Source organism: Bactrocera neohumeralis, unplaced genomic scaffold, assembly GCF_024586455.1.
Source record: "Bactrocera neohumeralis isolate Rockhampton unplaced genomic scaffold, APGP_CSIRO_Bneo_wtdbg2-racon-allhic-juicebox.fasta_v2 cluster09, whole genome shotgun sequence".
Classification (NCBI taxonomy): Eukaryota; Metazoa; Arthropoda; class Insecta; order Diptera; family Tephritidae; genus Bactrocera; species Bactrocera neohumeralis.
In genome coordinates, this window is record NW_026089622.1 from 7,964,727 (window position 1) to 7,980,455 (window position 15,729).

Genomic DNA, 15,729 nt, shown 5'->3' on the forward strand with positions numbered 1-15,729 from the left:
CACAAACATGCCAATGAAAACTACACCTAAACCAGAACATTGCCGCGATAAATTCATGATAGATATTTATTCATCCGAAGGCAAACATTATTTGAGCTGCATGGACATTTATTCGAAGTTCGCTACATTGGAACAGATAAGGACGAAGGACTGGATGGAATGTAAAAATGCACTTATGCGCATATTTAACCAACTGGGCAAGCCCAGACTATTGAAGGCAGACAGAGACGGCGCATTTTGCAGCCTGGCACTTAAACGATGGCTTGAGAGTGAGAAGGTTGATTTACAGCTCAACACGACAAAGACAGGGATAGCAGACATAGAAAGACTACATAAAACAATTAATGAAAAGATCCGCATAATTAATACATCTGACAATGACGAAGCCAAGTTGAGCAAGATGGAAACAATTCTTTACATATACAATCACAAAACCAAACATGACACCACTGGACGAACCCCGGCACACATATTTCTTTACGATGGCCACCCAATACTTGACACTCAGGAAAACAAAGAAAATAAGATAAACAAAATTAACATCGACAGACAAGAATATGAAGTTGACACCAGATACAGAAAGGGCCCCTTACAGAAAGGCAAATTAGAAAATCCATTTAAACCAAACAAAATTGTAGAACAAACAGACGCTGATCATTACAAGATCACTAACAGAAACAGAGTTACCCATTATTACAAAACACAATTTAAAAAACGTAAGAAAATTAATCAGATCCCAACTCCACAGGTACTTGGTGCACAGTAGCATTGTTGCTCATTTTGACTGGCACAGGCCACACACAACAAATCCAAATAAATGACATTACCACCAGCTACGGATATCTCCTTTTTTCGGACCAAGCAATCCAGATACCATCATCCTTTGAACACCATTGCTTAACCATCAACTTGACAAAAATAAACCAGGTAACAGATTACTTTGAAGAGAAGCTGCGTGGCGGTTACCATGCACCACAAATCAAATTTTTATACAATAAACTAAGAAGAGAATTGAATGGGATAAACTTACACCACAAGAGCAGGGAGAAACGTGGACTTTTTAACATTGTTGGCTCATCTTTGAGATACCTTTTTGGAACACTTGACGAGAACGATCGCTCAGAGATACAAAAAAAATTAGAGGCAAGGACGCACGACTCGGTGAGGGTACATGAATTAAACGACGCTATACAACTAATAAACACTGGAATGCAAAACATGGAAAACACTATAAACACTCAGAACAAAATTAACGCCCTTTTATACGAATTAATGCAATTTTTGGAATACATAGAAGACATAGAAATGGGAATGCAACTCTCTAGACTAGGACTGTTTAACCCCAAACTATTGAATTATGACAAACTCGAAAACGTTGACAGCCAAAATATTTTAAGCATTAAAACATCCACTTGGATAAATTACAATGATAATCAATTATTAATTATATCGCACATACCTACTAACTATTTACTAACAAACACACTTAAAATAATCCCCTACCCAGACCCCAACGGCTATCAGCTAGAATATACAGACACGCAATCCTACTTTGAAAGAATGAATAAAGTCTATAATAATGAAAACAAAGAAATAAACAACGAATGCGTCACCAATATTATCAAACGTTTAAATCCAATTTGTAACTTCAAGCCCATAATCCATGTGATCCTAAGTGAAAACCTTTTAAGTCCAGAAATAGACTTAACCCCATTATATACACCGATAAACATAAAAAAAATCAAAACTGTACAACACAATGATATTGTCGAACTCATTTCACAAAACAACACTACACTTTATATACTGATAACACTGTCCAACAAATGAAGACTTTTTGAATGGAACAGAATAGCGACTCCATAATTCTGAAAGGGTATGTTGAGTAGATCATTTTTGTAGAAAAAACTTATGGTCCAGCACGTCTGAGTTTTTTTTTACAGTGGGTCAAAGTCTTCATTTTTTGGTCGAAGGGAGCATTATACTATATGAAACAAGTAAGGAAGGGCTAAGTTCGGGTGTCACCGAACATTTTATACCCTCGCATGGTAAAGTGATAATCGAGATTTCATAATACGTCATTTACATATTTTTCAAATACCGTATTTTTGTAAAGTTTTATTCCGCTATCATCATTGGTTCCTAATGTTTATACTCGTCTTATACAGAGAAGGCATCAGATGGAATTCAAAATAGCGTTATATTGGAAGAAGGCGTGGTTGTTAACCGATTTCACCTATATTTCGTACATGTCATCAGGGTGTTAAGAAAATATTATATACCGAATTTCATTGAAATCGGTCTAGTAGTTCCCGAGATATGGTTTTTGGTCCATAAGTGGGCGAGGCCACGCCCATTTTCAATTTTTAAAAAAGCCTGGGAGCAGCTTCCTTCTGCCACTTCTTCCGTAAAATTTAGTGTTTCTGACGTTTTTTGTTAGTCCGTTAACGCACTTTTAGTGATTTTGAACATAACCTTTGTATGGGAGGTGGGCGTGGATATTATTCGATTTCTTCCATTTTTGAAGTGTATATGGAAATGCCTGAAGGAAAGCGACTCTGTAGACTTTGGTTGACATAGCTATAGTAGTTTCCGAGATATGTACAAAAAACTTAGTAGGGGCGGGGCCACGCCCACTTTTCCAAAACAATTGCGTCCAAATATGCCCCTCCCTAATGCGATCCTTTGTGCAAAATTTCACTTCAATATCTTAATTTATGGCTTAGTTATGACACTTTATAGGTTTTCGGTTTCCGCCATTTTGTGGGCGTGGCAGTGGGCTGATTTTGCCCATCTTCGAACTTAACCTTCTTATGGAGCCAAGGAATACGTGTACCAAGTTTCATCATGATATCTCAATTTTTACTCAAGTTACAGCTTGCACGGACGGACGGACAGACGGACGGGACGGACGGAGACAGACAGACATCCGGATTTCGACTCTACTCGTCGCCCTGATCACTTTGGTATATATAACCCTATATCTGACTCTTTTAGTTTTAGGACTTACAAACAACCGTTATGTGAACAAAACTATAATACTCTCGTTAGCAACATTGTTGCGAGAGTATAAAAATGTTGTAAGTTAATGTCTGAGAGAATTCTTATGGTCAGAGTTGTATTGTGGAATTGTATGAGGATTATTTTTGTGGAAGATCTTAACCCTCTAACTGGTTTCTTTATGGGTCAATTTGACCCTTTTTTCGAGAAAATCTAAAAATATCCTTTAAAAAAGGACATTTAAGGATTAAAATATTCTACGAAAATGTTTGGCGGAAAATTTCAGTGGGGGTCACCAAAGACACCATTGTTGTAAATAAAGCTCTTTACGATTGATAAAAAATTACACGCCAACATATACAAAGTAGGTGAAAACGTCGTCAAGTTCGGCCGGGCCAAACACTGACTTCTCGCGTCTAGTCGGCTGTGACTTACAAATCAGGTGTGATAAAATTAAGCATAATTGACTTACTAAGCAGTACATATCGGGTGTGATTTTTACAAAAATTAATATAAAAAAAGAACAATTAAAGCTTAAATAAGCATGGCGGATTCTGTTTGCAAATTAAGAGATTGGTTTTGTTTTATTTGTGGACATTTTACGCACCTTCAAAGCAGAAGAAAGATATTCCCTACAATTGAAGAACCATATTTTCTTTTCTTTGGAATACGATTTTTATGTGAAGCTTGGATACCAAAAACTGTATGTACTACTTGCGAAAGTGGTCTTTTGACCTTGTACAAAGGCGGTACTAAGGTGCTGCCATTTTCTGCGCCTATTGTATGGATTGAACCTGAAAATCACAAATCAGATACATGCTATTTCTGCGTAAATTACAAATTTGGTAGAAGCCAAAGGCACTACGCGATAATGACATACGAAGCAACAAATAATGTCATTTTACCAGAAGTGCGCTGTGAAGGTGTTCCGGTGCCTCAACCGCCTAAACATACATTTTCGGCCAATATGACTTACGCCAATACAGAAATAACAGCGGCGGTTGAAAACATATCAGATATAAGCTACTTGCCTCCTGGTGGTTTAAACATATGTCCTAATTTGATAGACCAAGCTTATTTTGAAGATCTTGTAAAAGATTTAGGACTAACAAAAGAGAAAGCTGAAATATTATGTTCCAGATTGAAAAACAGGAATTTGATAAAAGCCAATGTAAAAGTTACATCGCCAAGAAAAAGACACGCCGATTTGGAAAGTTATTTTAAAAAATCAGAAGAACTTGTATACTGTTGCAGTATTGAAGAGGTTCTAAGATATCTAAAGCTTCCACTGGACTCTTCCGCTTGGCGACTATTTATAGATAGTTCGAAACACAGCTTAAAAGCAGTTTTACTGCACAATGGAAATCAGCATCCATCAATACCGGTTGCGTATTCCACAAAAAAGGATGAAACATACGCAAATATTTCAAATCTCTTAAATAAAATTGTGGGAATACTATAAATATAAATGGGAAGTATGCGCAGACTTCAAAATGATTGCAATATTGACTGGAATGCAAACAGGATACACAAAATATATGTGCTTTCTTTGTAAATGGGATTCACGTGCTACCAGCAGCCATTATCATATTAAATATTTCGAAGAACGTAAAGAAAATATTATTGGTGACTTAAATGTAATCCATGAATCTCTTGTCCCAAAAGATAAGGTCATACTTCCACCGCTGCATATTAAGTTGGGCGTGGTGAAAAATTTTATTAAAAGCTTAAATACACAAGGATATGCTTTCAAACGCATTCAAACAATTTTCCCCAGATTATCTGCAGCAAAATTAAAAGAAGGTAAAATACGGTTTTAAGAAATAATTTATTTCATTTAATGTAAACTACCTTTTCTAGGAATGCTCGTTGGACCCGATATAAGAAAATTATTACAAGATGAAGAATTTTATGGTCATCTGTCGGATATGCAAAAGACAGCACTTTATGCAGCTGGTTATATCAGAATTCCTTGGAAACTCAAAAGCACAAAACTATGCAGAAAATATTGAAAGCATGCTAATCGGTTTTAACAATATTGGCGTTAAGATGTCACTAAAGCTGCATTTTCTGCACTCTCATCTCAATTTTTTTAAAGAAAACCTTGGAGCGGTTTCAGATGAACACGGTGAAAGGTTTCATCAGGATTTAAAGGTATTGGAAGAAAGATTCAAAGGGAAATCCCAAAGTGTAATGCTTGCTGAATACGTATGGGGCTTGTACAGAAACCTTGACACATCGGAACATTCACGTCAAGCTAAATACAGGAAAGCATATTAAGTTTAATCTTTAATCCATTGTCCTACTACTGCTGAAGCAAAAAAATAAATATGTACATACTATAATAAACCACTATTAAAACAAAATTATAATTTTTTTATCAATCGTAAAGAGCTTTATTTACAACAATGGTGTCTTTGGTGACCCCCACTGAAATTTTCCGCCAAACATTTTCGTAGAATATTTTAATCCTTAAATGTCCTTTTTTAAAGGATATTTTTTGATTTTCTCGAAAAAAGGGTCAAATTGACCCCTAATGAAACGAGTTAGAGGGTTAAGATCTTCCACAAAAATAATCCTCATACAATTCCACAATACAACTCTTACCATAAGAATTCTCTCAGACATTAACATTAAAAAATGAAAAGTTTGACCCACTGTAAAAAAAAACTCAGACGTGCTGGACCATAAGTTTGTTCTACAAAAATGATCTACTCAACATACCCTTTCAGAATTATAGGGTCGCTATTCTGTTCCAAAAATGCTGTTGGACAGTGTAATTATTAAAACCACCGCATTTATTTTATTATTTTTATACTCAAAATATGTTACTCAAAATCCATTTGTAAAGCTATATGCAAAATTAAGAAAACAAAATCAGAACATACCGCAGGAAATTGAATTAGGTGAGGCACCATTGCCCACATTGTACCCATCTATCCCAGCCCAAGTATAGGCTTCTCTTTAAGGGAAGGGCAGTGACGTATTCTGCCATACATACAGTATTTTGCTTAATGCTCAAATACTCTAAGTGCGGCTACGACAAAAACAACACTCACAACAACATTTCCACAGAAAGAATTTAGATAGCTATGCTATGCAAAACTGCTTTGTTGGCAGTTTTGGTTCATATTTCAACAGAAGATTTAGTTTGGCAAAACTACACTTACAATAATATCTCAACAGAAAGAATTTTGATAGCTATAGCAAAACAGCTTTATTGGCAGTTTTCGGTTCATATTTGAATAGAAAATTTAGTTTCTTTCCTGCGGAGAATAAAATTGAAAATCAGTCTTAAGTCACCTCCCAATTAATAAAGAAGCTCTTAAGCTTTTTTTTAAAAAAACAATTTTTGAGTTTTTATTTTTTTATTTTTTTTATGTGTATGGCATAGGGCCATAATACGTAAGTATATATGTAATTCAATAACCGCTCATTTACTTACAGAGCCCCTATGAGAATGGTATGCATGAGGGGTGTAGGTCCTTTTTTCCAACGGTTCACTTATCTCCTTGTGGCCTTATACCAATGTGCTCTTGGTATTTGTTTTCCGTCCGATATTCTCTCGAATTTAGAACAGGCGGCCCCTTATGTGGTCCAAGGATTCACAAAGTTTTATTTCGTTAGCACTCTTAGTTTCGACTCGAACCGTTGGCTTTTCGACTGCGCCAGTTATGTTGCTCAAACTTTCTTCCGTTCAAATAAAACACTTTAAACACCTTGTTTCTTCGAAGGTTACCCCAATAATGATTTTTATTTCGCAAACCAATTCCACACGAAGTCAAGCAAGTAAAATAAATTTGATGAGTCAGTAAAATTAAAACAATAATAATTGCACAAAAGTTGATAACAGGAAGTAAGTATTAATTACAATTTTTGCAAGTAAGTATTTACAACTTTTGCAATGTTTTAAATAATAAAACAAATTTAATGACATGTTCTTACTATTCCATTGGTGTCTTATGAAGTCAAGCAAGTAAAATAAATTTGATGAGTCAGTAAAAATTAAAACAACAACAATAGCACAAAAGTTGATAACAGGAAGTAAGTATTAATTACAATTTTTGCAAGTAAGTATTTACAACTTTTGCAATGTTTTAAATAATAAAACAAATTTAATGACATGTTCTTACTATTCCATTGGTGTCTTATGAAGTCAAGCAAGTAAAATAAATTTGATGAGTCAGTAAAAATTAAAACAACAACAATAGCACAAAAGTTGATAACAGGAAGTAAGTGTTATTTACAGTTGTTGCAATGCCTCAAATAATAAAATAAATTTAATGATATGTTCTTATTATTCTATTGGTGCCTTTTGGGTTTTGGTGGGTGTTGATGTGACGATATAACTCGGGTGTAGGTTCCGACTACTTGTGTGCCAATATAGCGGGCTGAAGGTCATTCATTTTATCGGTTCATTGTAGAACGTTACCTAAGTACTAAAAAATCAATTTTGAGTAGCATCGCTGATGTTTGTAATTTTCATTTTGTCCGGTTTTTGATATTGCGGTTGTGCCAAACTACAGTTTTGTATCTAAATTTGCGGCTTAGTTGAGTGAGCGTTGCAGTGGTTCGACTATGTCCATCTACGAATTCGACCAAGGAACAGGTGTACGAAGTTTCATGACTATATACAGTGACTCACATGAACATGATGATGATAAAAAACTCGTAAATGGTTTGATATTTTCGAAATATTTTATGTTTTTTTTACAGATATAATATGAAAGAATAAAACACAAGTAATATTTCATTTTTATGAATTCACTTTTTTGCGCACGTCCGAACACTTCGAGCGAAAGTCTCAAAATTGATCACGCTTGCCTTCTGCGCATTGTTCAAATTTTACTTTACCGCTTATTTTGGTGGCGACGTAAAACATATAGATAACGGTACATCAAACGCCAAGCAACATAAGTATTCAGTCGGATTTGTGTTTGATTGCATATGCAAGACGGAATGAAAAAAGAAATGAATAGTCAACTGAAGCGTGATCAATTTTGTGAGTCACTGCATATACAATAACCTTTATCTATCTCGATTAGTTTTGGGATAACAAAACCGTTACACTGTATTTAAATGTAGCCAAATATTTAGATTCCTGGGGTCTGACAGAAGTAGAATACTGCAGAAAAAGCCTAGAGCAGTGCACCAGGGAAACAATGGAATATCTCTTGTGCACTTGTCCCGAATTGGCAAGATTATGCTGTAAAGATCTGTGGCCCCCACAGTATGATACACTGGAGGAGGAATCGATTATGAGGTCGCAGAAACTGTAAAAATTCGCGTCAAGGGCAGACAACCCAAAGAATAACTACTCCACTTGGACTTAGCAACTGAACTCCATCTAGCATCACAAAGAACCAAACTGGTCTATATATGGCTTATGTGGGCCCACCAGATTAATCAAACTTATAGCTGAGATTTTCTCGAAGGACTTTTTTTTTCTTAAGCCGAGAAGTGTTTGGTTCTTGTGTACATTATTTGTAACTTTTTTAAGAACACATTTAGGCGTCGAAAATTAATAAAACACGACAAGTCTTTGGTTTCGCCCAGTTACAGATACTTCAAGATATTGTATATTGGTTTCATAAAGTTTGGTTAATTTTTCGAGGCATGCTTTAGTTTAATGTTAAAAGTAGATGAAATCCGTCCGTTTTTCTTATAGCATTAGTTCCTTAGTATGGTGATATGAGATTCCCACTGCATTTATATAGATATACATATATTTTTTTATTAAAAGGTAATAAAGTGATGGTTTTACATTTCATTTAAATTGCAACTAGTGATAAATGTAAACTAACAAGCTTTTTTCTTTTTTAAACTAAACTTAATAACTAAGTGTTATGATATTTGTTATTTTCTTAGAGTCTTCTCATGAAACGTTATTCTGTTCAGTTTGCGGCTGCTATTGCTAGTCTCTCCTAGTTGTCGGTCGTCAGTGCTTACATGATTCTGTAAACTTTTTGTATGTTTCGAAGCCGTTTCCCGAATGACTTCCTGAACCATTTTTAAATGAATATCACAATGCAGAGCCGAATTGCGTATGTACCACGTGGCATTTAAAATTTTTCGCAGAACTTTGTTTTGGAATCTTTCCACCGTTTCGATATATAATTTAATGTATATTTTGGTTTATAGTTTTAAACCTTCTAAGTTTGTGATCATACTTGTAGAATTTCTGTTGGAGGAGAAGATTCTCCTTGAGGTAGAATGATGAGTGCTAGCACTTTGGTATGAAGTATTTTCTTGAAGGGAGCAGGCAAAGAATGCTTAGAGCCATTACCGTATGCCAAATTGAATGGACAATGTAGTAGTTTTGTTTCGTTTGCAAGAAAGCAAAGCAGATCAGACCAACCATTACAAGGACCACGCCTAAGGGCATATAAATTATGAGATACTTTGGCGATGGATACCAATTTCGCATTTTGTAACAACGTATACCCCAACTTGTAGAAAAGAGACATATACCAGTAAGCGCAGGTGCTAAGAATACCCAAAGACTCTGTTTATTGAGTTTAGTGCCAAAAGCTAAGAGAACTGCACCAAGCATATGTAGAATTGAGACGAATTGTTGACGAATGTGTGACATTGCGATTAAAGTAACCCAAATGGCTAGAAGACCACAGTAAAAATCACAAAACTGCAATACTCCTACTTTTACTAAGCAAAAACTGTACTCATCCTCTCCAGAATCACAAGCATGATATAATATAGAAAAAGCCATAGCGAAAAAATAAATAGTTGCTTCGGTGTAGAAGTAACGTTGAATTGCAATGCAAATGCTGGGTAAAAAAATTAGGTTGCTAAGAGTAAGTAAGAGAGATGATGCAAGGATAGATAAATTTGATGGCACTTGACTATCTTCAGAACAATCCCAACCTCTATAGCCTTTCATGCACACACAAGTAGAGAAAACTAAACCTCCTGACATGTAATGGTAGCAACGGCCATATCGTCCACAACGGCCAGCAACACAAGGATTTGATGAGATCGTAAATACCACCGAAGTGTTGCAATTTTCCAGTGCAAAATATTGATTATTGGTAAGTTTTTGATGCACTTCAAAATTGAGTATCATATCGAAATAATTAGGAGTACATTTCGGATCCACAAAGCAATCTTTTACTTTCAATGTCTCTACATCAGTCATTGAATTCAAGCATTCAATATTTGCAATACATCGCCTCAATTCCGGAAAGCAAGGGCACGATTGCCTTATTTTATCTAAAGTATGTATATTTTTTTTTATAAAGTCTTTTACTCTATCTGTTACGGTTAAGTGAGATGTCGACTTGTTTTGGTGACAATATAGAGCCATGCTAATGTACCATCGTCCACTTTCTGGAAATGGAACGTGAACAAGACCCGTGGTTGTGCTGAAATCCGTATTATTAACTATACTTGCGGCTGGAAAAACTTGTTGGCCGTACTGACATTTATCTGGCCAAATTGGAATTCCTGGTTCTGATAAGTGCATACAAACCAATATTGTCTTATTGCTTCTGGACCTTCCTTTTACAGTAAAATCACTGCCAGTACTGGTAGGAAATATTTCCTGCAATACAATTGATTCGCTTTCTAAAGCTTTTTTCATCGATACAGCGAAAGTTAAAGTTCCGCCTATGTCATGTACCTCACCAACGTCAAAAGCAAAACCAGCAGGTATACCTGCGGTTAAATTGAGAATAAATGGAACTGTGCCATTTTTGTCTGGCATAAGGTCATAATCAAACATAAAAAACTCACGATAAGATTGGCGAAGGAGTGGATAAAAGTCTATACCTCGAAATCGTTTTGGTAACCATTCCCTTGCATCATGATTCAATAAATCTATGGTAATATTTTCGTTTAAAATATCAACGGTTACATTCTTCGTGGCAAAAGTTGAATTGATTATTGCCGTTTCCTGTTCTTTATGTGAAGCGTCCAGAGATGTTTGGAAATTGATTACCAAACCGTATTTTATTTGGTGAAAACAAATACTATCTTCTTCATAATATTCTTTTTGAAAATTTGCACCACTCGAATTAATAGTTTTTGTATATTGTTCTTCATTTTGAGAAACGAATGGCTCAGTCAATTTTGTTTTCCATCCTTCTGACATTACTTTCTTTTCTTTGAAAAATGTCACATGTATATAATGCCAAGCTTTCTCTTGGACGTGGAACTCAAGTGAAATGTTTGCAGTTTTGTTCGGTTTTATTATATGAACGCTGTGAATGAAATTATGTTGATCAACGTTGTCCCGGCTTTCATTAATAGATTTTGGAAAAGCGTTTGATTGAATTTGAAACACAATATCAGGACATTCTTTACAAGCTTCCTCGATTGAAAAATGAGCGGTAGCAACACTGATATCTGATGGTATATATAACTTATAAATTAATTCATTTCTGCTTTTTATATTGCTATGAGTGCTGTCATTGTTTCTTTCAAAGTCTTTATTAAAATAACTTCGAGAACAGCTCCCGCAGAGACATAAGACACCAGATTGTGAAAGACCGCTACATAAAATAAATGGCTGAAATCTCAGGACGGACATTTCTGCATTTAGCACAGTATCACACGATCGCGTCAACCCTGGAATTAAAATTAAAAGTTTAGTTACTTTCATTTATTGACACACAAAACGATATTAATCAAACAGAACAATTTTATATATACATACATACATAAATATAAGTATAATTTTATACTCTTGCAATATGTTGCTACAGAGTATAATAGTTTTGTTCACTCAACGAATGTTTGTACGACGTAAAAATAATGCAGTTAAATATAGTTGTACACTCATTTCCTGCCAAAGAAGAAATAAAAAGTTCGCGGATAGGCTTAATGGGAGTATTGCCACACCCACAAAACGCTTTTAATCAAAAATAAAATACCATAAATAAGGACTAAATTAAGATGTAAATTTTTAATTCGGTTCAGAAAACAGAAGTAGCAAGGTGCACGTGTGGGCGAAAATCCGCCCTCTAATACGTATAATGTATATGTATATCTCCTAAACCAATTAAATGGCCCTCATTCCCGGACCTCAATATGCAAACCACAGAAGCACGAAACATCGACTCAAATTCACGACTGATACGCAACCTTCACCACACTCACCAAATCACCACTTATAGTGCAACAAGTGAATTCTGTTCCGCCCTCCCGTAGTTACAATGTAATTGTTGTTGTTCCGATTTGAGCATTTTTGTTCTTTTAATGTAAATTAAAACTCACCACCACTTCTACGGTTCCTTAAGGCATGTTTGCCAATCTTGGATTTTTTCCGTAGAAATGAGTTTGTTCTCTTAACGTGATAGCTCCTTTTAAAGCAGCGCTGTCAGTATCTTCATATATTTTGTAGTAATTAAAAAATATGATTGAATATATCTATATATATAAAAGAAAGTTGTTGTTAGTTACGCCATTTATAGCTCAAGAATGGCTGAGCCGATTTGGCTGAAGATTGGTGGAGGGGTTACTTAGAACCAGGGTAAGGACATAGGATACCTTTTATCTCTTTATGTCAAAGTTTAATAAAACTCATAAATACAAAAATTATATTTCAAATAATAAGCATTTGTTCAAAATTCATGTTTGTAACAATCATTTGAATATATGTATGCGTACAATTTTAAACAGAGTCTTCTCAAAAATAATACAATTGCTAAATATTTTAAATAGAAGAAAAGAACTGCGACCAAATACGCAGTGAAATAGATTATAACTGGCTCAGTAATAAGTCGTTGAGTATGTATTATATCACGTGCATCCCAAAAGACTGATGTGATAACCTTTCCAGCCGCCTTTTTCGTTTTTCCACGTCTAAGAAGCTGTTCATCATGTGAAGTCCGCTAGAATGATGGAGCTATGTTTCTATCACCGACGATAAATTTCGGCTTTATTCCGATTAGAGAGCACTTAAACACTTCTCAGAACCAGTTATTCGTTGTTTTTGTTGGATTATGAACTTGCGAGGAACCTACTTTCCAGCTTAGCAAATATCTTTTCAACGGTGGATTTCTCTGAGCCAAAATTCAACAGCATTTTCCCAAAAAAAGCAATGCTTTATTAACACACGAAATGCTTTATGATCCATTTTTTTGCAAACTAACACAAGTTGCTTGATAAAAATGCTATATCTCATTAGCTTATAGTTATAATCCAACTAATAGAAATCATATAGATGGTAGTAGTAGTTTTATCTATGTATCAGCCACAGTGAAGCGTGGACGGGTCCTCTAGTTAGAAATATTTTTTAACTAACTCAAAATTACAGTCTAATATCATTATTTATAATTAGGTATACTATTTTGAATAATAGGTTTCACGACCGGAGCATACTCTTGTAGAACCCCAAAGGTGATCTAGTGACCGATGCCCAGATCATACTTAAACTATGGTGGGAACACTTCTCCAGCCTGCTGAATGGCAGTGAACGTACAACGCCAGGAGAAGGCGAACCCGATTCAACAATAGATTTCGATGGATTAGACGTTCCATTGCCCCACCATGAAGAAGTTCGAATAGCAATTACCCGCATGAAGAACAACAAAGCAGCGGGGGCCGATGGATTGCCGGCCGAGCTATTCAAACACGGAGGCGAAGAACTGATAAGGAGCATGCATCAGGTTGTTGTAAAATATGGTCGGACGAAAGCATGGCCAAGGATTGGAATTTAAGTGTGCTCTGCCCAATCCCCAAAAAGGGAGAACCCACAATCTGCGCTAACTACCGTGGGATAAGCCTCCTCAACATCGCTTATATGGTTATATCTAGCGTATTGTGTGAAAGATTAAGACCCACCGTCAACAAACTGATGAGTCGACGTTGCGAGTTTTCGAGAGAAAAGTTTTGCGAAAGATTTATGGTCCTTTGCACGTTGGCCATGGCGAATATCGCATTCGATGAAACGATGAGCTGCATGAGATATATGACGACATTGACACACATAGTTCAGCGAATTAAAAGACAGCGGCTACGCTAGCTAGGTCATGTTATCCGAATGGACGAAAACACCCCAGCTCTGTGAGCATGCGACGGAGTACCCGCCGGGGGAAGCAGAGGAAGAGGAAGACCTCCACTCCGTTGGAAAGACCAGGTGGAGAAGGACTTGTCTTCGTTGGGAATATTCAGTTGGCGCCACGTAGCGAAAAGAAGAAACGACTGGCGCGCTGTTATTAACTCGGATATAATCGCGTAAGCGGTGTCTACGCCAATAAAATAGAAGAAACCATTTTTAATTGTTAAATTTTAGTTTTGATGTTTTACATTATGAAAAATTATAACTGAAAGCCTAGATGTGTGCATAGCCATGTATACAAATTGAGCACTGGCAACATTGATCAAATGTGATCAAGAGAGAAGATCGTGAGAGTACCACACATCGACACCCACACTTTCACACCATCTGATTCCTCACACAAAAGGGAATACAACTTCTATTTCGATAACAAGCGCGACTGCTCACAATATTTCTCGCTCGTATCACGTCCCGAGTTTATGAAACATTTATACATCTGCCTCAATTAACCAAATTTTAAACTTAAACCCCTTTAAATAAAGTCCTTAAATAAAATTTTCAACTTTCTATTCATTTGGATAAGTGCTCATAAGTTTTGCTATTGATTTTAATACGTGCTAAGGTGAACACGAAAAAAGGTGAGTGCGCTTCATGGTGCTTCGAGCCATAAAGGAAGGCATACTGGTTTCAACAAAAAAAGCAAAAGTGAATTGTGGATACAAAAAATAAGTAATAGTAAATAATTACATATATGAGTGAAAAAAAATTTTACAAACAGAAATATATCCATATAAATAAACAAAAAGAAGAAACAAAGTAAAAATTAAAAATTGCAGTCAACCAAAGAAAACGAGTGAAATGTATAAGGGCTAAGTTCAGGTGCAACCGAACATTTTATACTCTTGTAACTTGCTGGAATCAAAGCCAGGGAAATACCTCACCATGTGAAACTTCAACCAGAGGATCGGAATCTAAGCAATTTTATATATACATACACCATATTTAACTTATACACTGACCTACGTATACATATATTCGGCATAAGATTTGTTAGAAAACCAAAATCATAATTCGTATTCATTATGCAAAATCAGCCGGATGTTCAAAAATCAAATGGTACTAGGTCAAGTTTTCGCCCAATTGTATCCATTTCAGGCACTTTGGTAAACTGTTATGAGCAAAATACGTTCTGATTTTGATTGATATAACTTAAATATTGGTCGATATATCCACCATAAAGTCAAGAGGAAGTTCAAACATCTCTATATTAAGTACAAGGGGGTTCAGGGAAGTAATGACCCGATGCCACCCATTTCGCATACACAAACTAAAAGCTGCAGGAAAAGGATTCCATCTGATTTTCAATTGCATACCTCACATATTGGCCAATATTTTCGAACAAAAGTCAACTATAGGTACTGGGGTCCACATGCTCAGTACCTAGGGTATTGAACAGTTTTGGTTGAATTTGAACATTTTTTCGATATACATAAAGTGGCATACTCTAAAGGCATTATTCGTGCAAAGTTTAATCCCGTTATACTTGTATTAATTGCTTCTTGATTTGTGTATTGCAAAGTAAAAGAATCAAGTGGAATTTAAAATTGTCCTATAAAGAAAGTAGGCGTAGTTATTGTCCGATTTCGCTCATTTTCAATGCCACGTTCCAAATTTTATCGAAATCAGTCAGTCAGGTCCCGAGATATGAGATT

General features: G+C 35.6%; 1 protein-coding gene and 1 pseudogene across 1 annotated transcript; one reads left to right on the plus strand and one right to left on the minus strand.

The window, feature by feature from the left end:
* The first annotated feature begins 4,341 nt into the window (after nt 1–4,341).
* On the plus strand, nt 4,342–5,366 carry LOC126764493 (uncharacterized; annotated as a pseudogene).
* A 3,173-nt stretch (nt 5,367–8,539) lies between these two features.
* LOC126764474 (uncharacterized) lies at nt 8,540–11,632 on the minus strand. Its single transcript, XM_050482157.1, has one exon. It carries the CDS (start codon nt 11,615–11,617, stop codon nt 9,224–9,226), a length of 2,394 nt encoding a protein of 797 aa, XP_050338114.1. The 5' UTR covers nt 11,618–11,632; the 3' UTR covers nt 8,540–9,223.
* Nucleotides 11,633–15,729: the final 4,097 nt, after the last annotated feature.

Coding starts and splice junctions, on each gene's coding strand:
- LOC126764474 (XM_050482157.1), bottom strand. CDS start 11,617: ATGAAAGTAACTAAACTTTTAATTTTAATTCCAGGGTTGACGCGATCG.